General features: G+C 44.9%; 1 protein-coding gene across 2 annotated transcripts in view; it reads right to left on the reverse strand.

Moving 5' to 3' along the window:
• The window catches only part of NAXE (NAD(P)HX epimerase), a 119,538-nt gene that overhangs the window by 5,895 nt on the left and 88,956 nt on the right, over positions 1–24,687 (reverse strand). For both annotated transcript variants that reach the window (XM_078668398.1, XM_078668397.1), the window contains one exon: positions 14,764–14,911. In XM_078668398.1, coding sequence (XP_078524524.1) covers positions 14,764–14,911 — 148 coding nt within the window. The remainder of the gene's footprint in view (positions 1–14,763; positions 14,912–24,687) is intronic.

A 24,687-nucleotide genomic window follows, 5' to 3' on the forward strand; every position in this document is an offset into this window, starting at 1 on the left:
AAGCGAACAGGACAGGTAAGAGGGATTTCAGGAGGTGTGGGGGTTCGGGTAGTTTTTAGGGGGTGGAGAACTTTGGGGTAGATTTTAGGGGGTGGGGGTTTGGGGTAGTTTTTAGGGGGTGGGAGGGGTTTGGGGAAGTTTTTAGAGGGTTGGAGGGGTTTAGGGTAGTATTTAGGGGATGGGAGGGGTTCAAAGTAGTTTTTAGGATGTTGGGGGGTGTATTTAGGGCTCAGGGGGAGAGGGAGGTGGTGGAAACCTTAGCCATGGATAGCCGTTTACCATGCATACCTTTACCACAAACATTTGTGGTAAATGAATACGTGGTAAAGCAATTCGTGGTTAAGACACGGCCATTGCAGAGAATGTTGTAAAGGTAAGCGGGGTAGAGGAACTTGTCGTTCATTCAACCGCTACATATTCATGACAATATAGGCAAATATTTTTCTTATATATATTTATTATGTTAAATTTTTGTAGAAACATAGAACGGGTGCGGTTAACCTACTACATTTCTTGTACCAAGAGTTGTTCCTTGAGAGAAATAAACTAACAAATAGAGAGGCAGAGAGCATACTTCCGAAGGAAGACATTCAAGTACAGGTGTACCAAGAAACAGGACTAAAGATTTGATGCCACCTATGGAGGATTGTATCTGGAGTAGAGATTAAGGTTGAGAAAGAGGTTGCAGGTTGGGAAGTATCAGCGCCGGATTGAAGAAAGGGAGGAAGGAGCCAATTATGTGGTAGACCACATTTAACCAGATGCAGAAGGTGTGGGAAATGCACTATTCTTTCTGGTAAATCATCAGACCTATCTGCTTCCCAAGAAAAGGATGCAGAAGCTCTTTGACTTGAAGGAACTGTTGTACCTGGGGTCCCTTCTCTCGACGAGATTTTTGTGACTGTTGCATTCAGCAGTTTACAGACACATGATGTTCTTGAAGATGGCTATTTCGCTACCTACTTGATGTTCATGTACCCTTAAGAAATGCTAAAATGGCCGAACTAGAGGCATTCAGTAGTCATTTGATCAAATTCAGTGATGGGTGAATGTGGTGCACTATGTTGCCTGACTTGATTTAACAGTGGATCAAGCTTGTAAAGAAGCTTCCAATGTGGTACTTTAAAATAGGGAGACCTGACTATGTGGCTGAGTGCAAGATGCTGTAAAGATGCTCAGACCCAAAATTCAACCATGACAGCTATTTAACAAGCAAAATATCGGCCCTGAATAGCCAAGAAAAAAGCAGCAAAGTTTCAGGGGTGACTCTTGTTATGTTATGTTATTTTTGTCTTTTATAGCGCACGGCTACTCCATAGAGTGTCCCGGCGCTTTTATTGAAACCAATCACAGAGTAACACAACACATTGGAGCAAGGTGAAACAGGGAACAGGAACAGACTACTGGGCAAAAAGCCAGGTTTTAAGGCCCTTCCTAAAAATCAACACGTTAGAGGTGCTGCGAAGTGCCAAAGGCAGCGTGTTCCACATCTGTGGTGCCAACAGCCCAAAAGAGCGGCCCCCGATGCGGGCCCTTTTTACTCGAGGGACCACCGCAAGGAACAGAGATTCAGACCTCAAGGATCGGGTCGGGATGGTAAAAGGCAAGCCTCTTCTGGAGATATTTTGCCCCCAAAGCATGGAGAGCCTTATGGGCTAAGGTCAAGGCCTTGAACATTATCCGTTTCCGGACAGGCAGCCAATGGAGCGACTGCAGGAGTCCCGAAACTCTGGCACGTCTATATAGGCCAAAAATGGCCCGCGCGGCCGAGTTCTGGACCACCTGGAGCCGTTGCAGAAGGTAGTCCGGCAGGCCAAGATACAGGACGTTGGAATAGTCCAATCTTGAGCCAATTAGGGCCTGCACCGTCAACTTCCTATGATCTACTGATAACAAAGGAAGAAACTTACGCAGCATCCTAAGCAGGCCAAAACAAGTTCCCGTGAGACCAAGAACCTGAGATCTTAACGCCAGGCCATTATTCATTTTAATTCCCAGATTCTTAGCTAGCTGGGACGAGTGTGCTGGAGGGAACATGTTGACCGGCCACCATTCCTGCCAGTCTGGATCGTGAGGGCAGCCGAAGAAGAGTACCTCAGATTTATCGGAGTTGCATTTGAGGCTGTTCAGCTGGAACCATTTGAAAACAGCCCCAAGGCACTCACGGATACTCTCTCCATCAAACTCTTCTCCTTTCCTGCACGTAAAGAGGAGCTGAGTATCGTCAGCATAGGATACGATCTGGGCCCCATAAGACTCCGCCAGTGCCGCAAGAGGGGTCATAAAGATGTTGAAAAGCGTCGGGCTCAACACAGAACCCTGCGGAACTCTGACCCCCAAAGGTGGCATCACGGCAGAGCTGGGTGGGGCCCAGACCGTTTGTCGGCGGCCAGCCAGAAATGATCAAACCAGCTAAGCACCGTCCCCCTCAGACCGATCTCATGGAGTCTGATGAGGAGACCCTCATGGGGCACGGTATCAAAGGCCGCAGACAAGTCCAGCATGACGAGCATGGCTTTGCCTCCCGAATCCCGCACCTCTTTAATGGCCTCGGACACCTCCAGAAGCGCCGTCTCGGTGCTTAAATTGGGGCGGAAGCCAGATTGGGTGGGGTGCAGGAGATTGTGAAATTCCAGGAAATTGGAGAGCACAATATGAACATGCTTCTCCAGGATCTTCGCCAGCGCCGGGAGGAGAGAGATTGGCCTATAATTGGCCAAGGCCTCCGGGTCAAGACCAGGCTTCTTGAGAAGGGGAATGACCATCGCCTGTTTCCAAGCCTGCGGGACCACCCCCCGACTCAAGGAAAGATTCAAGAGCGGGTTCGCCAGCGGGTTTATAGCATCGGCCATTTTCGCAAGGAATTTGGCCGGACATGGGTCAAGAGGCGACCCAGACTTAAGATTAGCCATAAGTGCCAGCGACGAAGGAATCGAAATAGGTGGAAAAGCCGCCAAAACTGAGCCCGAGAAAGGCCGCGAACCAGACCCGTCTTCAAGGCTCCGAGGAACTTCAAGTACCCTCAGAGGAAAAGAGTCCTGAATCAGTTTGATCTTGGTGGTGAAAAAATCAGCGAGAGCCGAGACCCAAGAGTCCGATGGAGCGGCCTGAGTTGAATTAATTCGTGCGGCTGTGAATTCCCTGACAATTGTAAAGATCTCCTTGCAGGAATTAGAGGCCGCCTCTATCCTTCTCGCAAAGTAACCCTTTTTCTCCAGGAGAATGTCACGATGGTAGGCCTTGACCGCAGTCCTATAGGCGAGCCTGGCCGCTGGGTCATACTGAGAGCGCCAGGCCCTTCCCGCCACCTTGCACTGCCTACGAGAAGCCGACAGTGCTTCAGTGAACCAGGGGGCAGAAACCCGTTTCGATGTTAATCGGGGGGCCATCACGGGGGCCAGATCGTTCAGCCTGTCCGTGAGCCACACCTGCAGGGCCTCTAAATCCCTCTCCAGGTCTCCCGAGAAAGGGCAGGGATGATCGCGAGATGCCTGGACCAGCATTGCTGGAGTCACCCGATGAAAGGCCCTGGGGGCTCGCCCCAGCTGTCCAGGAGCGGTACTAGATGGCTTATTGGTACCTAGTACATGAAATTTCGCCAGGCTATGGTCAGACCAAAGCACCGGCAGAAGTGACACGACCTCAATGGGGGACGTGGAGAAAACCTGATCTAAGGTATGACCCCTTACATGCGTTGGTCCAAAAAGGTAAGGGGCAAGGCCAAGGGGAGCTGTGAGCACCAGACTGCACGAAAATGACATTAGTGTCTGGATCCAACAGAAGAAACATATCAAGAAGACAACACTATCCTTACAAAGCAACTGAAGGAGCAGACATCTCTGAGGCACTTTACAAGGGTAGGCTGAAAGACTTACGGGCAAATTTACAAGCTCCTTGCACCCCTTTTACGCTGCCGTTGCGTCACTTTTGTGACGCAGCAGCGGCGCAAATGATGCGCCATGGTGCGGGGTACTTACAACGGGGCGCATCTGGGAGATGCGTCACGTTGTAAAGCCCTGCGCCAGAAGGAGGCGTTCCTGCGCAGAGGGGGGGGGGGGCGTTCCAGGGCAGGAACGCCTCCTAAAAGTGGCTGAGTGAAATCTACAAGATTTGTATGTATGGAGAAACTGAGATGTGTTACAGGTGAATCTAGCAATGAAGAAGATCTTCGAGGTGCAAGCCTAATGCTTTTTAACCACATCGATGCTGATGACGAGCTCAGCTCGTCTTAAGTTACACCTCTCGTACGCTCATGACGAGCTGAGCTCGTCATGAACCGCGGGTTTTTAAAAACTTCAGTGCACAGCGGGAAAATGCGCCGCACCGATGCGGTTAAGAAGGACCACAGAACCAGCAGTACAGAACATATGGAAATTACAAGTCATTGAATACACCTTCGGAAGAAACTATGCCAGTTGTAAGACAATCCACATTTCTACCCCTTACAATTTACCCTCCTCATCATATATGGCTCCGAGTGTTACAAACTAAAAGCAAACCACCATTAGAACAGAATGTAAAAAATAATCAAAGTTTATTAGACATCACAAAACGGGGGCTCCCTGGCACCGGCAGCAAAATAATATACTTTGCAGAAATGATCATTAAGAGAACAGACATAGTGCCAGGAGCTACGGCAGGCAGGATACTACTGAAAAGCATTAAGATAATACAAAACAGGTTTTCATACTGTGCCTAAGTAGGGACTATCCCTAGTTAAATTAGGGGTACGCCTCTCCAGTTTATATGGACTTCGATTTTATCAAATCAATTTTGGATTATCACTTATTAATTGTTTGAGTGCTGCCGAGTGATAAAAAAAAGAGGTTTATGAAGGGCCATCCTGTGCTTTCTGTTTCCATAGTAACACCATCTGGACCTATAGATCAGGTTAAGAGCCTCAGACATCCCCATGTTAATTCTAAACCTTGCTACCCGGACACAAATGTTCAGTTGTCATATCAGAGTATAAAGCAAGAATTATGGGGTATTCTGAATCAGTGGCTCATCGCCCTCAGAAATCTACTGATATTCCTTCTCTCTGAAGATGGTTTCCCTAATCTCAGGGTGAGTCCATCCATGATGTGCTACTGATTATATGCTTGATTCAAAAAGGAGATGAAATAGGGCAGCCTTGTTGTGTGCTCTTGTGGAGATGAAACTGGAAAGATGCACAACAATTAAGTTTCACTGTAGCCAATGGGTCTGCAGTATTTTCTACATCCCTTTAACAATAATGGGACCAAGAACTACTTAGCCAGTACTCTCGCCAATAAAGACCCATTTACCCTATCACACGGTTTCTCGGCAACACCCAAATCACAAGAATCTTTTTTCGTTCAACCTTCTTCACCATACTGACTACCTGCTACAATTGTCATAGATCTGTCTCATATTTATAAACACTAACTGACAAGGATGGATCAGCCTGGATGGGAAGTGTCCAAGATTGGTGGCCAGGGCCTTCTCAAACAGATCTGTGTCCGTATTTTTTAAGGTTCAGTGAAGGTTCTCCTCGGTTTTAGTGATATCAGCAGTGTTCCTCACCCATAGCAGGCACTGTCCAGCCTAAACATCCAACGGGCCTTTGATTCTAGCTGGCACCGATAAATCTTCACACATGCATCCATGGCATTTGGGGAATGGGGTGGAGGGCTTGACCATTCCACCTTAACATTAGGCCTGTCCGGTGCAGGAAAGGATCCTCATTACCCAATCAGGGACGATTTGGATCTGCTGTTCTTGCACCTTCTAGAAGACTTTCAGCAGAAGCGAAATCATTGAAAACGCACACTATAGGCTCTGAGACCAGCTTAACAGGAAGACATCCCCTAAGGAACCAGTCTGGAGCAGTGTGTAATACAAAACCAAGGACACTTCTTGTTCCAGGCTGATGTGAAGAGGTCCACAAATGGACACCCCACACTGGAGAAGATCGAGTTTGCCACTTTGCTGTGTAGCTCCCGCACCTGGTCCTCCAGCGAGAGGCATTTCAGCACGTCTACTCTCACGATGGGAAACTGTCAGATGGACCCCTATTGGGAAAATTCACTCTGTTGCACCCACTGCCACAGGCGGATCACCTCCCAAAACATAGTCCACAATGCTACACCTCCATGTTTGTGGATATAATTTGTGCTTTGAAGACGTGTTACTTTCTGTTTAACCCCTTCGCCGCGGCGCTAATTCCTCTGCGGTGCGGGGGGGCCACGCGCAGCGCCGCCGTGCTTGTGACGAGCTCGGCTCGTCACGCTGCACGTGGCACTGTGCTTCTGACGAGCAGCTCGTCATGACCACACCCGTTTCGAACGTTCAGCACAGCAGGAAAATTATCCCTGCGTGCAAGCGTTGCGGCGGTTATGCACAGTGGCGCTGTGCTCCTGACGAGCGGCGCTCGTCATGACCACACCCGGTTTTGAACGTTCAGCACAGAAGGGAAATTATCCCCGCGTGCGAGCGTTGCGGCGGTTATGACGAGCTCAGCTCGTCATGAGCACAGCGCAACCGTGCCTCATGACGAGCAGAGCTAGTCATGAGCACGGAAGGTGTTAATTACCTTGGGATAGAAATATTTTGGGTACTTAAATCAAGGTAACAGTTTTAGGATGAAAAATGTGGGTCTGTACAAAAAAATTAGTTAGGGAACGACTAAATAAAACAAGCTTTGGCAAAGCAAATAGGTCTTGCCTATGACAGAGCTATTGGCAATGTGTTTTAGACATGCTATACCAGTGCTTAATTTGAGTGGGTGGTTTCTGGTGCTGGGCACCCGCACTTAAGTGCCGGTGCTGAGCACTGGAAGCCAAGTAATTGTCAACACTGCACTTATGAAAGTCTGCCACATGGTGGCGCTACTCATCTAATTTAGAGACGAGTAGAACAATTATTTATTATTAAAATATACATAAAAAATTAGTAATACCTGCCTTTCCAGCCATTGGTTTAGCTTTAGGACCCGGAATAATCTGAACTATCACACTTGCAGGCGCGAGAGATGGTTCGTAGTTGTTTTGGCAGCGATGATCGGAGCAATGGGTGGTGCAAGGATCAGTGGCCTCCTGGTCAGGGCCCTGGCACTTATTATTTTACAAATTAAGCACTGTGCTATACACCAGTGTGGCTGCTGTTCAGCATGGCTAAAAGTTAGTGGCTTGGTGTGGTGGTAGGGTAGAGGGGTATAGTGGAATGGGGTAGATTGGAGTAGTGTGGATTGGGATACACTGGAGTTGAGCGGAGTAGATTGGGACATGGTGGAGTGGGAGAGATTGGGGGAGGGTAGAATGGGGTAGATTGTAGTGGGGTGGAGTGAGGTAGACTGGAGTGGAATAGATTAGAGTAGGATGGAGTGGGGTAGATTAGGGTGGATTGGAGTACATTGGGCTGGAGTGGGGTGAACTAGAGCGGAGTGAGGTGAATTGGAGTGGGGTAGACTGTAGTCGGGTAGAGTGAGGTACACTGGAGTGGGGTAGATTGTAGTGGGGTAGATTGTAGTGGGGTAGATTATAGTGGAGTAGAGTGGGGGCAGGATGTAGTTGAGTAGAGTGCAGTAGATTGTAGAGAAGTTGAGTGGGGAAGGGTGGAGTGGGCTAACCTGGGGTGGCGTAGGCTGTAGTGGGGTAGTTTGGGTGGAGTGGGGTAGTTTGGGTGGGGGGGAGACTGGAGTATTGTGTATTGGTTTGGGGTGGGGTGGAGTAGATTAAGGTGGGGTGGCGTGGATTGGAGGAGGACTCCGGAGATTGTGGGAGAACCCACCTTACAAAAATATTAAAGTAAAATGCTCTGAAAGAACAAAAAAAAACACAGGAACCACAAAAGAAGGGAAAATGCTTGCAGGTAGCTTAACACTGCCATCTACAGGCTGTAACGAAAATAAACATTAGAGGAAGATTATTTAATTCATACAAAATGTAGGCAACAACAAATTTAAATATTGGGACCTTTAATTAAATACCTCGTAATTATTGTTAGGAGAATAATCCCAAAGTAATTAATGGACCAGAAATGAACCCATAAATGGCTGTGGCACAGTCCGACAGATTCTGACTGAAGCGCCCTAATACTGAAGGGAAAATCACCTTTGGGATAAAGAGTCTGGGGAAATGAAGTCCCTGTTTTTTTTTAAGCTGGTCGGGTTTTGCGATGATCCACTTTTGGTAGGTAACCTACGTTGGGCCTTAGGGCCCGATCAGGGTTTAGCAGACAGTATAAAGGAAGTCACGGTGGCTGAGGACTTATGTCTCCCACCCTGCCTTTTACTGTACCCTCCGCCCGCAGACATCTCTATAAATTGGCCGGAACCACCATCAGGGCAGTTCCTGCAAATGTTGGAAATGTTTGCCAGATGGTGCATCAAACATAATGGTAGGCCATCAAACTTTTTCAAAGTTTTTTATTTTAGAAAAACAAACTCCCAAAGCTGGGGTTTGATTTGAAAAATAAAAAAAACGAATAGCCGCCACCCCATGGAAGCTTTCTCCCATGGGGTGGGGTTTGTTCGTTTTTTTCCCCGTCACTCACTGCATGGTCTAAATGGGGTGAGTGGAAATATGCGCTTCCTCTGATGGCTCAAACATCATTGGGACATTGGGGGAAGGTTTACGACTGAGTAGCCTTTACTCCATTGGCGTAAATCAGGCAGTCTGCTCAACTCAAAATTGGGCAGGCAGACCATGTGTTTGGCAGGGACAGTAATGCGTCACAATGGAGTACCCTCCCCACCAAACTCTAAATGGGGCCCTTAGTATGTGTGGAGTCAAAGGGTAAGATCCCAAACCTGTGTAGCTCCAGAGATGTGGCAAGGAACCCTCACTCTCACCATTCCGGGTCAACCTACTTTCCACTGAGTTCACCCCATAAGTCATTGGTGCATGATATGCTAATGAATGAGTGACACAATGTGAGTATCATGAACCCCAGTTGTAGTACCAGGACGTTCTTGTATAGAAGGTGACATGGTCCACCTCAAGAAACTAGCTTAGTCCATGCTTGCTACCTCTCTTTTACTAAATCTTTTTCTCTAACATTGCCTCCTCTCTCTCATCTTTCTCTGCACCTACTTATCTTTTTCAATTCACCTTCACTAGCTTTATGTCTACCTCACCATATCTCTCTTTTTCAAAAACACCATCTCCTCTTCAGCAATGTCTCTCTGCTGCACTACTCTCTTTTCCTGACCTGTTTTTCTACACCTCTACCTTGCATCTTTCGATAGTTCTCTCGCCACTTTCCCTATGAACTGCTATTTTTCTGTTAACGGACCTCTATTTCAGCTTATATCCATCTGTTGCTCACTACTAGGGGCACGCCATTCCTCTCCAGCTACCTTTCAACTTAACTCTCTCTGTAGCTCATGCCTTCGGATACTCCATCCCTCTTCCACTACCTACATTTCATTCTCCCTATCTCGAGCTCTCTTTACCTCAGTCTAAAAACTACTTCTCTTCACCCACCCACTTTTTTTTTTAACTTTCTACCTCTGCGAATCTTTCTTTCTGGATATCTAACATATCTCTTCATTTCATCTCTTTATCTACCCCCATCCTGCCTCTTCCTTACCTTTCTCACAATTCCATTATCTTTACTCATGTCCATTTCCAATCTCCCACCGCGTCTTATTTCTATTACTCAGCAGCGTCAGAAAATTGTACACGAAGAAAGAACTAGATTTCACCAAATCTAGTGGTGAAAATCCTCGGGGCAGTGATATGAATTTCTCTGTTACATCGAGAATAAAATTTGTGATTAGCAAATTAAAGCAAACATTTCAAAATGGTAGTTGATGAAATAGGTGCTTGGGGTAGCGCTGCAGTCATTGTATTTACCAATGCTGGCGACGAGGACTTGGTCTTGTCATTGATGGGGTTTAAGCCATTACAGTGACCCTCACTGAGACTGCAAGTGGAAGATGCTTTGATGTCGACACAAGTGTCTTCATCGACGACAAGATCCTAGTCTGCGGTGGCATCTTCCCTGACGGTGCCTTTATTAATGGCAGAGTCTTTGTTGACAACAGTGTCCTCCTCGACTTTAGGATCTACTTCTTGGTCAAGCATGGCCCTGCCCTCATTTTGATGGAAGAGTGGTCATCGATGGTTCCCTTGCCGTAGACATCTTTGCTGACAATTTGATTCCTGAAGATGCACAAGATATACAATCTGTGGGGTTGGTGACTACATGGTAGTTGTGATCTCTTGTCCTTACGTGTTTACAGAGTGTGTTAACTGATGGTAGCAATGCCATTCTTAAAGGCGAAGATGAGTCAATCAGTAGAATGAGGCTTTTTTCTAGGCTCTGACCCGCATGCGTCAGCATGACCAGAAGTATGCATATTAAAGTCCGACACATAGGGTTATCCGATGGGAGACGCAACAGGCTCAGGAGCAGACCTAAAACTGGATCTTTGGTGCTGATAATCTCCCATTTGGGTTTTCTCACTTTAATAGCCCTTTTTGTTCAATTATTTTTCTGGAGATGCATTATTTAGAAGCCGCAGCGGTCGACACTCTCTGTTCTTTAGTGTCCAGCATATGGAACAGTTGTTGGCCATATTCTCAGACTTGTGAAGATAAAATATACATTTTGTGTACATGTCATCTGTGAATATCGTGCTTGCTCCACACACCGCACATGGCTTGGAAAAGGGTTCTTGAACGAGAAGCTTCAGCCATGGCACTAATTATACCACAGCCTCCCAGACCAATATAAAGCAGACAATGTTTACCTTCCATACCTAAGGTGAGAAAGAAGCGTATAGAAGAGTTGTAGCTAAAAATAAAAAATGAGTTAAAGGAAATTAGCAGAGCTCAAAGGATTCCTCGTTACCTCCAGCACACGCATTAGAAAATCTGATAGTTGGTGCCTCTGAGGAGGGCTGGCACTATCTGACCTCACCCACCCGCCCGAATGCCTGGAGTTCAGATCACAACATATAGCGGATGGGCTACTTAGTTATTGGCTGATTTCAAAGTTAGCAGATATATTGAAATACTGCTCTGATAACATTGACTATCCAGGGTTCTCAGGCTGACATAGGGGAATAATTCAGGCACGTGAATATATGAAAGAGACAATGCTGGAGAAATAGTGATTAACAGTCTGCAAAAGAAAAGGGCCTTCGTAGAAGTTACACTAAATATTGCCACCAAAGGTTAAACATGCTTTCAAATTCATATGCAAAGCAACTGGGCCTTCTACTATTGTGAGGGGCCTCAAGCTAGTCCAGGGAGGACCTGGCTTGGCAGTTAGGGCTGGACTGTTCCCATGGGGCACAGGGTCAAGACTGATTTGCATATGGCTGGGTTCAAACTGGAATGGCATGGTGAGCAGAAAAAGATGGATTTAGACCCAGATCTCTGTACTGGGGTGAATGTATGACATTGTTCTGCATTCTGTCCATCAACTGTTGTTTTTGCATTTGTCACCCGAGGGGGACAGGTATGCTCAGACGTGAGTCCCGTGCTCTCCATGCCACTGGAATCAAGCTATCCTGGCTGATTAGGGCTGAGCGCCTGGAACCGGTCCTAGGATGATTGTTTCCAGTCCAGGGAGGACCTGGCATGGCACTTCGGACTGGACTGTTCCCATGGGGCGTAGGGTCAAGACTGGTTTGCATATGGCTGGGTTCAAACTGGAATGGCATGGTGAGCAAAAAAAGATGGATTTAGGCCGAGATCTCTGTACTGGGGTGAATGTATGACATTGTTCTGCATTCTGTCCATCAACTGTGGTTTTTGCATCTGAGGAGGGCTGGCACTATCTGATCTCACCTACCCGCCCGAATGCCTGGAGTTCAGGTAACAACATATAGCGGATGGGCCACTTGTAGTTATTGGCTGATTTCAAAGTTAGCAGATATATTGAAATACTGCTCTGCTAACATTGGCTATCCAGGGTTCTCAGGCTGACATAGGGGAATAATTCAGGCACGTGAATATATGAAAGAGACAATGCTGGAGAAATAGTGATTAACAGTCCGCAAAAGAAGAGGGCCTTCGTAGAAGTTACACTAAATATTGCTACCAAAGGTTAAACATGCTTTCAAATTCATATACAAAGCAACTGGGCCTTCTACTATTGTGAGGGGCCTCAAGCTAATCATGAACTCTATGTCAGACAGGAACCGGAAAAAAAAGTATGTGGATACAGCAATAATTTTATAAGTGCATAAACAATGGCTCATACTCTGGTCTATACCAAGCCTGGTTGCTTCTTGCAATACTCCGCAGTGCAAAGGACTTAGCCATGGCTAGATCAAATAGCTACTGATAAGCAATTTCGCAATGCCATACTAAAGCACAGAGTAACATCCCCTTATCCCAGCCAACTTTTAATACCAAACTTCAATGGCCGGCTTGGGGCTTAAAACCAGAGCAGGACAGGGCAATTAAGAGAGACAATTTTAAAGTACCTCTTGTGGGGACAGATATCAAATAGCAGTCCAAGGAATACTTAGCCATTAACAAGATGGGAGACTTTGGAGGAGGGATTGTCTGAGATGCCCTAAAGGCATGTTTATAAGCTAATTTTATAGCTGCGACCTCAAGGCTAAGAAAAATACAGGAGGCCACAATATGCAAGATGTAAAAGGAGCTGTGGGTGGTAGAAAAGTAGTATAAAAATACACAGTTCCAAAGAAAGGGTCTAAAGTTCTGACAGCTGTCAAATTGAAACATAAGAATGATACAAAGCATAACAAATCATGGCTAATGTAATCACATTATGAAGAGGGAATAATAAAGTTGGTTGCTGCAAGTAAATATATTACAAGACCGGCAAGAAAATTGGTGGATCACTGCTACTGAAGATAGGGACGAGGAGAAACCAGACCAGTTCTGTTGCATTTATCAAGACATCTGCATCAAAGACTCAACAAGCTCTAATGAGCACAGCACTTATCTGATGGCGAAGGCCCAACGTAGGCTGGAAGCACAAGTAAGGGAACAGAAGACACTGCACTGCAAAAAAGAGGTTCATCATGGGATTCAGAATATGACCTTATGAAGAGCCATGTAAGTGTGGGAAACAACCATTACAACGCAGTCATTACAACGCACTACCTTTACAACGCAGCTGCCTTTACATCGCATGCCATTACAATGCATTTCACTACAACGCATGCCATTACAACGCATGTCATTACAACGCATTATAAGCTAGGTAATGGGGATCTTTTAGTTTTAGGATGGGTATGAGTTTTGGGGGACATGGGGATAGTATTTCTACCCCTACACTATCCAACACTTACACTACTGTTGCACTCACTGGAGTGGGAATAGTAATTTTTAATCCTACACAATCCAACACTTACCCCATTGTTGCCCCAAAAGTATTATGCATTGTAAAGGTAGTTTCTAAAAATGCGTTGTAATGGCATGCGTTGTAAAATCATGCGTTGTAATGGTAGCTGCGAAGTAAAAAGTGTGTTGTAAAGGCATGTGTTGTAATTGTTTGCGTTGTAACGTCATATATTCTATAAGAGGATGGCTTCCCAGCAAGCTTTTACAATCATTTCACCCCCATCTATTGATTATTTTAAAGGATGTTTCAAATGGCTGAAATAACCCTGAGAATTTGAATTGCTCTGATTCTAAGGCCAAAATAGACACTGCTAGCAGAAACTTGCACATGACCATTTCCATGCTCAATAAAGATGCCACATGTTTTAATAATGTCCTGGTGGCGAGGCTGAACAGAATTGTTCTTAAATGAATACACACTAACAGATAAGTCTTTATTGAGGGAGGCTAGACACGAATTCATTGTAACATGTTTCTGCAATTGTTTCATTACATAACAGAACCACCTGAATTAATTGGAAATAATTATCCATGTTATCCTGTGTGTCGTCAACTTGGTTAGAATTGGTTGGTATAGTTTATATGGCTAAAATTGGAAATACTTGGAATGCCATGAGGCCACATACGTGGGCATAAGCAATGATAGACAGACACCCAATTTTCTTTTAAAAAAAAAATATTTTAAACTTTACTGTTCCAACAATGCTGATGGCCTTTTCAGAACAGAAAAATAAAATCAAAAATAAAATCAAAAATAAAGTGTGCAGTTGGCAAATAAGAAAGAGAGAAGCCTGGTAGCACTTAGCAGCTGCCGGGCCCTTGAAAAATATAATAAATAAATACGCAGTGGCAAAGCCAATACGTTGGCATTTTCCTATTAAAGGCAAGACCTATAAGCTTTTCCAATGCTTGCTGCTAAGTGTGAATGACAGCAGATATGATTTCTCATTTTTTACCCTAAGATAAAGAATGCCAAATTTGAACCACAGAAATATTTCTGGAGAAGGTGATCATGGGGATATTACGCTTATAAAACCGGATTATAAAGCATTGTCAAATACTTCAAAGATGGTCATGCTGATAAAATGAACGGACTTTCAGCAGGTACTGGTGAAGACTGGCTGCCTTCCTCCAATAAATTGTCTGCCATTTTCTGCAGACATCACACAGTACATTCAACTGCAGAAGATACACCTCGATGCATTTCTTACATGGAAAGGATTACAAACCTTGTTTAGCATGAATCTGAGAGCAAATCACTGCCATTGGCTCAATGCTGCTATAAAAGGAGAGAATTTGTCCCATAAATCTTCCCTTTTCGTTTAGAAGGGATCTTAGGATAGCGTTTACATTCTGTAATCTTGTACAGGTAAGAAAAAGTGAACAGCACCACATTATGTATCTACAATCAAATATCATGCAAGTCTGGTTTGTGCAAATGTAGTCCAGAAACACACACAGAACGTACCAGATGGAATATCAATGCTTGCAATTGGGATGGTGACGTGCTTCAGGGTTTTCAGGATATTGGCGAAAGGCTCTCTTACTGCACCTTTGAAGCTGAATCCAAATATGGCATCCACTACTAGGCTGTATGCCCCATCGATCAGCTCTGCCTACACACAGAGACATGTTAACACACGTTAGGAACAATGGACAGCTTGAAAGGAAAAATCATTGTTGAAAATCTCCATCACTAACAACTCAATTACATAAATACTAACTTGCATCTCAAACGACTTGGAAATTAATTTGGACAGCACTGAATACAATTTTATGGTTACTGATTTTGGTTAAAACGATGAGCAGTTTATTAAAAGGACCCCAACAAATCCAAAACATAACAACCAGATTTCTCCTTGACAGAACAAGCAGAAAAAACTTCCTATCAAAATATAAAGTTAGTCGGAGGAATCTCTCATCATCTCATAAAGGCTCGCTAAGAGCCCTAGAGGAGGCCAGACAGAAAAACACCTTTATATATAATCATACTTCCTAGACTTGTATTCATCAAATGAACATAAACTTGTTTAAATATTATTTTTTCTAGTTTTTATTTGTATTTTAATAAAAAATGTCTTCTATACTTTGTTCATAGAGATATACATTCTTGAATATAGCAAAATAACAATACTGTGTTAAGAAAAAAACATAAATACCTCTGACCAAGCACACTTCACATACTCTCATTCATTACTCACTAAAACACAAACATTGAGTGTAAAAAAACATTAGAAGAACAAGATATGTCTTATGCCCAAACAGGATTTCTCCTTGAGTCTATTGGGAAAATCACAGTGGCACCACAAGGCCTGCACTGGCTTTCAGACAATAAGAGTCATTTTTAGACCACTTCGTATTCCACACAAGTAAATCCATAATGTGGGACCAGAATGCCTTCAATTCAAATTCACCAATAAATCTCAAGCCAATCCTTGAGATCTTCCACCGGACTCCTTCTGCAGTGCCCCTTTAAAGATAACGTTAGCGCTCAGTGCGGTCTGTGGCCAGACACTAAAAAGGATTGGTCTCCACTCGCTGATATCAGCAAGATTGTAAAAAATGCACAACCAGAAAACGGAACGAAAACCCGTGAACAAAACGAACAAAAAGCCTACCAAAACCCGGGTAAGGCAATGATCAACATAGTCCAACCTTTAAATGTGGTACAACCAATAATGCAGGCAGGTTATTTAAGCATCAGCACTGCACCAGATAAAAGTCAAATCATCACAACAAAATAATAACAAGCATTTACAATGCAATAGGTCTCGCAGCATTAAAGTTTGAGTTACTGGCATTGTAAATGACAATGCTTTGCCAGAGTCCAAGGCAAGTAAATAGCCCAAACATTATCGTGGAATAAAAATAAGAAAAGGCCGGTTTAAAAACAATCGCGAATCATTCTACTGGCATGGTCCGTCAGACCTAAGGGCAAATCGCTTTTTGGGGAAGCGCTGCCAGGATTTGTCTTGTGATGCAAATTGAGCCACAATAAACTCAAATGCAACAATGCTGTTGAGCAAAATAAAATTATATCAGCTGCAAAGAACCAATTACAGAACACGTCAATGAAAGCCTGTCAGTCTGACCTCAGCAAGTAAATAGTACACACATTTGATGATTAAAGCAACAAACAAAACTAGCATCCGCTCTCCTGGTTGGTACCTTCACGAGGTCAGCAAGTTCTTAGATATGGAAGAATAGAGAAGAAATATTTTCCCTTCAATTTGTATTTTTTTTTTAGCATGATCCTAGGATCAAGAGACCATAGAACAGATTCAGAATACGTGGACTACACTTGATGTTGGAATGCTCGGTGATATAGCACCTTGGTATGGGGTTAGAAGAGCCAAATTAAGGGGGGGGAGTGAGTGAGCGTGCGTGTGTGTGTGTGTGTGTGTGTGTGTGTTAGGAGGGGTGGGGCTGGAGATATTTCAAAACCATCATAAAGGCGCTAGGCCACAAGTCAGGGAAGATGGCCAAGAAATCACTGTTTGTGTCTGGCCATGTGACAGAGTCCACAACTCAACATTTAAAGCTAGCTAGGCGAACAACAGTTTGCACGAAGCAAGGGACTGTGTACATTTATTTTGTACTAACCAAGATTATTATCACGATTTGGGAAAGTGCTATCGCAGAACGGAAACTTTTACATATACAACTGAATCGGCTGTTGGATTTTGGAGGTACAGTTTGACGTTCAAGAAAACGGCATAACTTCTTCATGCGGGTTTATAAAGCTCCTTTTATTCAAGTAAATGCACAGAAAAAAAATCAAAACATACCAGAACATTAACCTTGTTAAACGCCTTTCACTATTTAACTTTGGCAATAGTGTCAAAGCATTTATGTGACCTACTTCGATTCCGTTTCCAGTCCAGAAATCGTGCACCATGTAATAAGCTCAAATGGTGGCCCGAACAATGAAGAAAACACGGACAGGATGTTGCGCAGGAAGGGGTTCCTCAGACCTCTCAAGGAATCGGACAGAGAGGCTGGCAAAGGAACCGGGAAACAGATAAAAACAATGCTTCCGGGTCGCCGCAGGCAGCGCGGCGGCCCGCCCTGCACGGGGAAGGGAGGCAGCTTTCGAGGAGGACAGCACCAGGCCGCGAGCGCGTTCTCGTGCGCGTGACCTTAACAAATCGCCGCGCGCGGCCAGTGCTGTCCTCCTGGAAAGCTGGCGAAAGCTGACACGCTAACTATAGGTCTTTGGCGAGAGCGAGCTTCGCTCGCTTCTAGCCGAGACCTAAAAACCAATGCAATATATGGATAGCATGTTCAGAAAATCATATGAGCAAAAGGTGTTCAGAAACTTAAGCCCTCTTTTAACTTACCCTTTACAATTACGACGACAGGCCATGGCTCACCCTCTCGACCGTGTGCCATTCAAATCAGACTGTTTTGTCCCTCTCCTTTAAAGGCTTCTAAACATTCCATCTGCTTAGCAGGGCAATCATGTGCTCATAACCTCCTACTCCATCGGTCATATTTTGGGACACCAGTACAGTTCACCTGGCGTGGCCCACATCTTGCCCTTCTCTTACCCACTTATCAACACAATAACTGACTCCGCTCAATCCTTCAATTTCCTTGCCTGGGACATCACTTAAATCCCCTGCCACAAAGACCACAGTGGTAATTTTGTCAAGGTCAATCTAAATCTATTTCAGCGGAAAAACAAACACTACACTACAATACCACAGAATAAAATTGTGTATCTAATTCCAAGTACAGCGAAGATTATATCATATCATAGTTTCATTACTTCTCTACCATTTTTTAGATATGGAGCTTTGAAATTGGTGAGCTCATGGGAATCTATAAAGGGCTCTTAGCTAATTATTTAAGAAATGATCAGACAGTTTGTCACTCATTTCCTCTCCATAAACATATGTGTCCCATGTTTATTTCAAATTTAGTTTATAAGGAATTTTGAGATGCCCTGCAACCAAATTGTTCCCCTGCTAAATTTAAAGATATAATAATAATACATTTATCGCAAAGATATAATACAATATCAGTTACATTAATAAAACAATAAAATCAGCATCAATATTAGAATAAGAAATTGCAGCAATGAATTTAAAAAAAACTACGTATCCAAAATAGAGATACGCAAGGCCTAAAAACTTCACAAGCTTCCCAATAAATTGCCTATCATTAGCAGTAAAACAATATCTAATATCATCAAGAAAGTATTTAAAATGTGCTTTTATAAAGGCAGATTGCAAGAATCTTTACTCGCGGGTGATAGAAATGGACACAAACACACATGTTCTGAAAGATTCATCCTTATAGCCATAGAGTTGACACAGTCTTAATGGGTACCACTTCTTGTTCCACGATCCTTCAAATTGGGAAATTGGTATATAAAGGCAGCAAAACCTCCAATACTTTATCTTACAGGCAGGGTTTAAGGTTTAAGAGAAATAACTCTGAGCTATATTTAGACAGATATTGAAGGTGTAATCTGAGTGTTTGAAAGCCTGTAACAGGCTAAATCTATCTGTCACAAGGTACCTTTCATGGCATGCTTTACAAGATTTTTCCGAGACAGCGGCAGCAGTTTTATAAGGATCAATAGGGGAGGTAAGTTATTTTGACTTAAGACCTTATTGACACCAGCAATGGTCGGAGTTAAATTAGAGTTGCTTAGTAATTGCAGCTCTTTGTGTATTTAATGTTTCGATGAGTCTTCTGCAGCATTACAACAATAAATAGTTTGCAACTGCACCAGTCAGTCTTAAGACTAAAGAGGTTAAAGCAAGCTCCAACTGAATCTTACAGTGAGGGGTTGAAGTGGGAAGACCAAGTGATAGCTTGATTTTGCCTATGTAAAATTTATCTAACTCAGCAATAGTTTTATTATTAAAAACCATGGAATCATGCAGAAGAGTCGAATAAACTTACTATGAAGTGCTATAACTGATGGAAAAGTGTCATGGCCCCTTAAACTTCAAAATGGATGTCGAGCTTTCTCTCCCTCCGAACTCAGACTATTAATCTGAGCCCCTTCCGTTCGAAGACCATGGGACTGATTAAGGGAGTACCTCAGTCCCACCTTATTCAACATTTACATTGCTCCATTAGCTGGATTACTTAGAAAGCTGGGCTTCACACCAATTTCGTATGCTGATGACACTCAGCTACTACTTTCATTTGACAAACACCCTCCCAATGCCCAGTCCACCTTCTCGGAAGGCATGATCGCTATCGCTAGCTGGATGAGGAATAATTTCCTTCAGCTTAATGCTGGAAAATCCGAGATTATGCTGTTTGGAGACGCACCATTGCTGTAGTCCCCAGAATGGTGTCCAGGTGATATAGGCGCCACCCCGGTTCCCAAGACTGTGGTCAAGAATCTTGGCATACGCTTGGACCAGAAACTGACAATGAAGGAGCGCGTTGCAGCCATCACTGGATCTTGCTTCCATGTGCTAAGCCTTCTACGGAGGGTATTCCCCTTCCTTCCTTTGACCACATGGAAAACTCTCATTCAGGCACTGGTGTTGAGCCGCCTGGGCTACTGTAATGCCTTTTTGATCCCAGTAAGTGAGTCCTCGTTGAGTAGACGACAAGTAGTCCAAAAGACCGCGGCCAGCTTTGTCTCGAATAACCTCACCAGAACTGCCTCTCTCCCTCGTCTAAAACAGCTTAACTGGCTTCCAGTAAGCAAACGGATCAAATTTAAGATATGCTGTAGTGTGCATAAAGCACTAAACAGAAAAGGTCCTGGCTATCTTGCAGGAAAAATCAATCAATACCTGCTACAAAGACCCTTACGCTCAGGAGCTTAATCTTTACTCCTTGTACCGCGTTTTAAAAAATCACGCTTGAGTGAGAACTCCCCATTCATCTTCGGAAATGCCCTGATCACCTTCAATTCAAAAGGCTCCTCAAAACTGCACTGTTCTAAATCTTTTCTCTCTCTCTCTGGCCTACTGCAGCTCCTCTATAGCGCTGGGATACTCCTTTGGGGGTGATTGGGGCGCTTTATAAAATAAATAAACAAATAAATAAATAAAATATTTCTTCAGTGAACGCGTAATCAGCTTGGCTTTTGTTGGTTTATTGGCTTTGTGGTCTGCCCGCGTAAAGTTCTTGTTGATTATTATGGCCAGATAATTATAATGTACCACTTCCCCTATGGTATTACGTTCAAGTGTAAGGCCCGGATAAACTCTTGTTTCCAAAGGACATTATTTTCGTTTTATCACAATTATCCTGCAGATCATTTAATTTATTAAACACGCACAGCCTCAACAGTTGGATTTGGCGTGCTCTTGGGGTTAGTGAAAAAAGAACAATATCGTCCGCATATGCGAGGTGGCTGATGGGCTTACTGCCTACTTTGGGGGCAAGGCCACCCAACTGAGCCAAAAACTGGGATAGGTCTACCATACACAGAGAAAATAACGATGCTAAGACACACCCCTGTTTTAGGCCATTCAGAGTCCGTAATCTCAGCGACAAAACTCCCCCTGCAAGCTTTTTCTGCATCCAGGTGAAAATTGTGCAATGCCATTAAAAAATATAACAAAGTTTGACCAAGGCTCCAGTTTGCTAATTTATCCAAAAGTTTGGTCCTATTAACTTTTTCAAAAGCCTGTGAATAGTCAATATAACACACACATATTGACGTCTCTTTTCAACGTCTTGTTCACTAGCAATTTAAAAGCTGTGAGGTCACCAATCGAGCAGCCTGGTCTGAACCCAGTTTGATTAATAGGGATACGTTTGTTATTGAAAGCCCAGTCATGCAGGTAGGATAATAGAAAGTTAGCTAAGAGCTTCCCTCCCACATCCAGTTGCGCAAAAATATGGTAATTCTTCAATTCCTTCTTCAGACCTTCTTTTATAAATTGGGTAGATTAATGCGCCCTTCCAGGATAAAGGAATTTGAAGACATGGGAACTGTAGGCTCTGCCGGCAAAGCACCAGCCAGCTCCTCTGGCGGATACCCTTGACCTGAGGGCTCATTCACCACAGGGACACTATGGGGCATATGTATCAAAGGATACATTTGCGATTCTCAAATAGCAATTTTTAGAGAATCGCTATTTGAGAATCGTAAAATGCAATGTATGTAGGATTTGCTAAAAAATCTGCGAATCCTACATATTCCTTATTTGCAAATCGCAAATTGAGATTTGCAAATAAGGAATACCTTCCCATTCGTTCCTAAGGGCTCGGAGGCCCATCGGAATGAATGGGAAGACATTCTCAATTTGCGGTCACCAATTAGAGAATCGCCAACTGAGAATGCAATTTCAAGGTTGCAAGGGTGCCAAAAGGACACCCTGTTGCACCCCTAAAATGTGCATGTGTGCACATGTGGCGCACATACATACCCAAAGGGCATGTATGTGCGCCACATGGCACTTTGAAAAATGCCATAAAGTGCATTTTTCAAAGAAATTGCAAATTACCACCAACTTGGAGTTGGTGGTAATTTGCGATTTCTTAAGGAGAAATCACACAACTTGGGTACTTTTTACATCGCATTTAATGAATCGCAATTTGCGATTCCTTAAATGCTTTCGCAAAATAGGGAATCACACATTTTTCGATTCCCTATTTAGCATGGGCCTTTTGGGATGATACATCTGAAAAGGCTTTTTCCCCTTCGCAAATGGGCCCATTCTGAGAATCGGCCCGTTTGCGAACGGGAAATGGGCTTCATACATATGCCCCTAGGTCACAGTTTCAGGCATCTCAACATATTTTCAGGTGGGGTGACGGTCATTGAGTCAATCAGAGGCTATGATGCAATGAGAGAAAATTCCCTACATGTCAGGGCACTGCCTTTTTTCACTTTGGGAGTTTGTTTTAGAAAACCAAAAAGAAGTTTGCCAGCAGGACCAAAACACATTGCTCTCACTCAGCAAGCTGATCTGGCCGCAATGCATCAGTTATATTGGTGGATGCATTGTAGGCAGTAAAATCCCCGCTATGCAGGCAAGGATCTAAAAACGTGGCAGGTGGTCCTACGCATGCAGACAGAGGCCAGGACATCTTTTGACTTGGCAGAGTGCCTAATATCATCTAAATGACCTCCCAGGTCTTTCCTGAGGCATTATGCCTCTGCTCTCAACAAGCGCAAAACACCACATCCATTCAACAAATGTACATTACTTAATCTACTGACAGCCTGGTCTAAGCAATGTCTGGAATGGGGAGTTAGGCTTGATGCCATCACACAATACCTGTGCTTGATCACTGGCTCACAGTGCACCCATGTAGGAAGGGGGAGTCTCTAGTTGGCGCAGTGCAGCACTGGCGACAAGCAGGGACTCTCTCTTCCTTGTCAGGGCTGAGGGTTACCTTCAAGAACAACCTCTGCTTACCCTCTAGGTAGTGTGGCGCAAGCAGTCTAGGCTAATCTCTGGGGCACATAGGGTTAAACATTTGCAATATTACACCATTACCACCAACCCACCACACAATGACACCAAACTGTATTTGTAAAAATATATGTTCTTTATATATTGTAAAAAGCAGGCTTGTAAATACAGTCTTGGTTACTTTAAATGCAGGTTCCAGTTACTCTTTATAAATGTCACAGTTCTTTATCAGCTTGTCTTTCTCATTCCCCACATACGATATTGTGTGGGGCTTTTCTGTTCAAGTTTATCAAAAACAAAGGCGGAGTTGCCTGCTGGGGGCCTTGGCGCACCTCCGATGACTTACTGGGCCCGACCGGCCCGGGCTCACGCTTCTAGCGGGAGCGGCGGCAGGTTGGTTCGAGTCCGCCTCTCTGTGCGAGCCGCACAGCTGTGCGCGGCTGGCGGGGGAGAGAGCGGGGGCCCTGGGAGCGCTCTTCACGCGGCTCCGAGGGTTTGGCTGATCAGAGGGCGGTGCGAGCGGGCAGGCCAGATGCTCGCACCGCGGGGGCAACAACAGTACCTTTGTCTTTCTTGAACGGGGTCGAGGCAGTCCGGTCACAGGTCAGCGCGGTGATCCACGTCGCGGTGTCTTCCTCCCGGGGTTGGAGCGAGCGGCGGCTCGGCTCGAGCTCGGAGGTTGGCGTTGCGGCGCGGGTCGGGCCACAGGGACAGAGCGCCTCGGCGTTTCCACAGAGGGGCACCCGCAGGGGGCGGCGATCCGCAGAGCACACCACAAACAATCCAGGCGGCGTTCTTGTACCCCACGCAGCAGCTGTTTCTCAGACAGCGACGGCGCGTTCAGGGGCACAAGTCACGGAGGGGTGCAAGCAGGCACCGGGCACGACCTCTCTTTACGTTGCGAGCTACGGCTCGGGGCCAGTCACGGTGCTCAGATCAGCTGGGCTAATCTTTGCGATGCTTCTGGGCCTGGCAGGCGGCAGTCACGGTGTTCAGAGCGGTGGCAACACCCAGAGCGTTGCTGAAGAGCGCGGTGGTCACAGCGCGCTCCGCTTTTCCTGGATAGGCGTGCAGAGGGAAAGCAGCGGTCCACAGTGGTTCCTCTGTCAGGGGGTAGCGCCCACTGTTCCTGGGGCGCTGGTCAGGGGGCAAGTTCAACAGCAAGCCCTTGGAGATCTTTCAGCAGAGTTTGGCACAAAGTTCAAAGCAAAAGTCTCTTGTAGTCTCTTCTTTTTCCTCTCCTTTGGCAGCAAGGCACCAGACACAGGCCAGAGACAGCACTCCTCCTTGTAGTCCTTCCAGGTCCTTCTCTTCGGGCAGAGTTTCTTCTGTAGCGCAAACAGGATCTAATTTACAAGGAGCAGGGCTAAGGTGTCATCCTGCTATTCACTACCTGTCAACTCCCAGCCCTGTCACTCACACACACCAGACAGTCAGATCCACATCCAAGCAGAGGCGGGCTGAAATGGTTAGGCCAGCAAATGCTAACTTTCTAAAAGTAGCATTTGCAAACACAGGATATTAAAATAAACTTTACTAAAGAAGTATTTTATTATTCTGAGTTCAGGCATACTAAACATTAGTTTCTACCATGTTCCCTGAGCCTACTGGGATTATAGAGTGTAATAATTCCAGCAGCCCATCTGGCCTAAAGGGAACTGGTAGCCTTACAATAGTGAAAAACGAAATTGGCAGTAATTCACTATTAGGACATGCCACACACATCAGAGCATGTCCTACCTTACACTTACAATGCACCCTGCCCTCAGGCCTACCATAGGGGTGACTAATATGAAGTTAAGGGAAGGTTTAGGGGCTGGCAAGTGGGTGCACTTGCCCAGCCAGCATGACAGTACCAGACTGCACGCAGGTTCTGCAATGGCAGACCCTAGACACATTTTTAAGGCTGCTTCTGTGGGTGGCGCAACCAGCGCTGCAGGCCCACTAGCAGTATTGGCATGCACAAGCCCTGGCACTCCTGGTGCACTTTACTAGGGACTAACAGTAAATCCAATGAACCAATCATGGACATCAATCACATG

The sequence above is a fragment of the Lissotriton helveticus genome, chromosome 12 (genome assembly GCF_964261635.1).
Source record: "Lissotriton helveticus chromosome 12, aLisHel1.1, whole genome shotgun sequence".
Taxonomy (NCBI): Eukaryota; Metazoa; Chordata; class Amphibia; order Caudata; family Salamandridae; genus Lissotriton; species Lissotriton helveticus.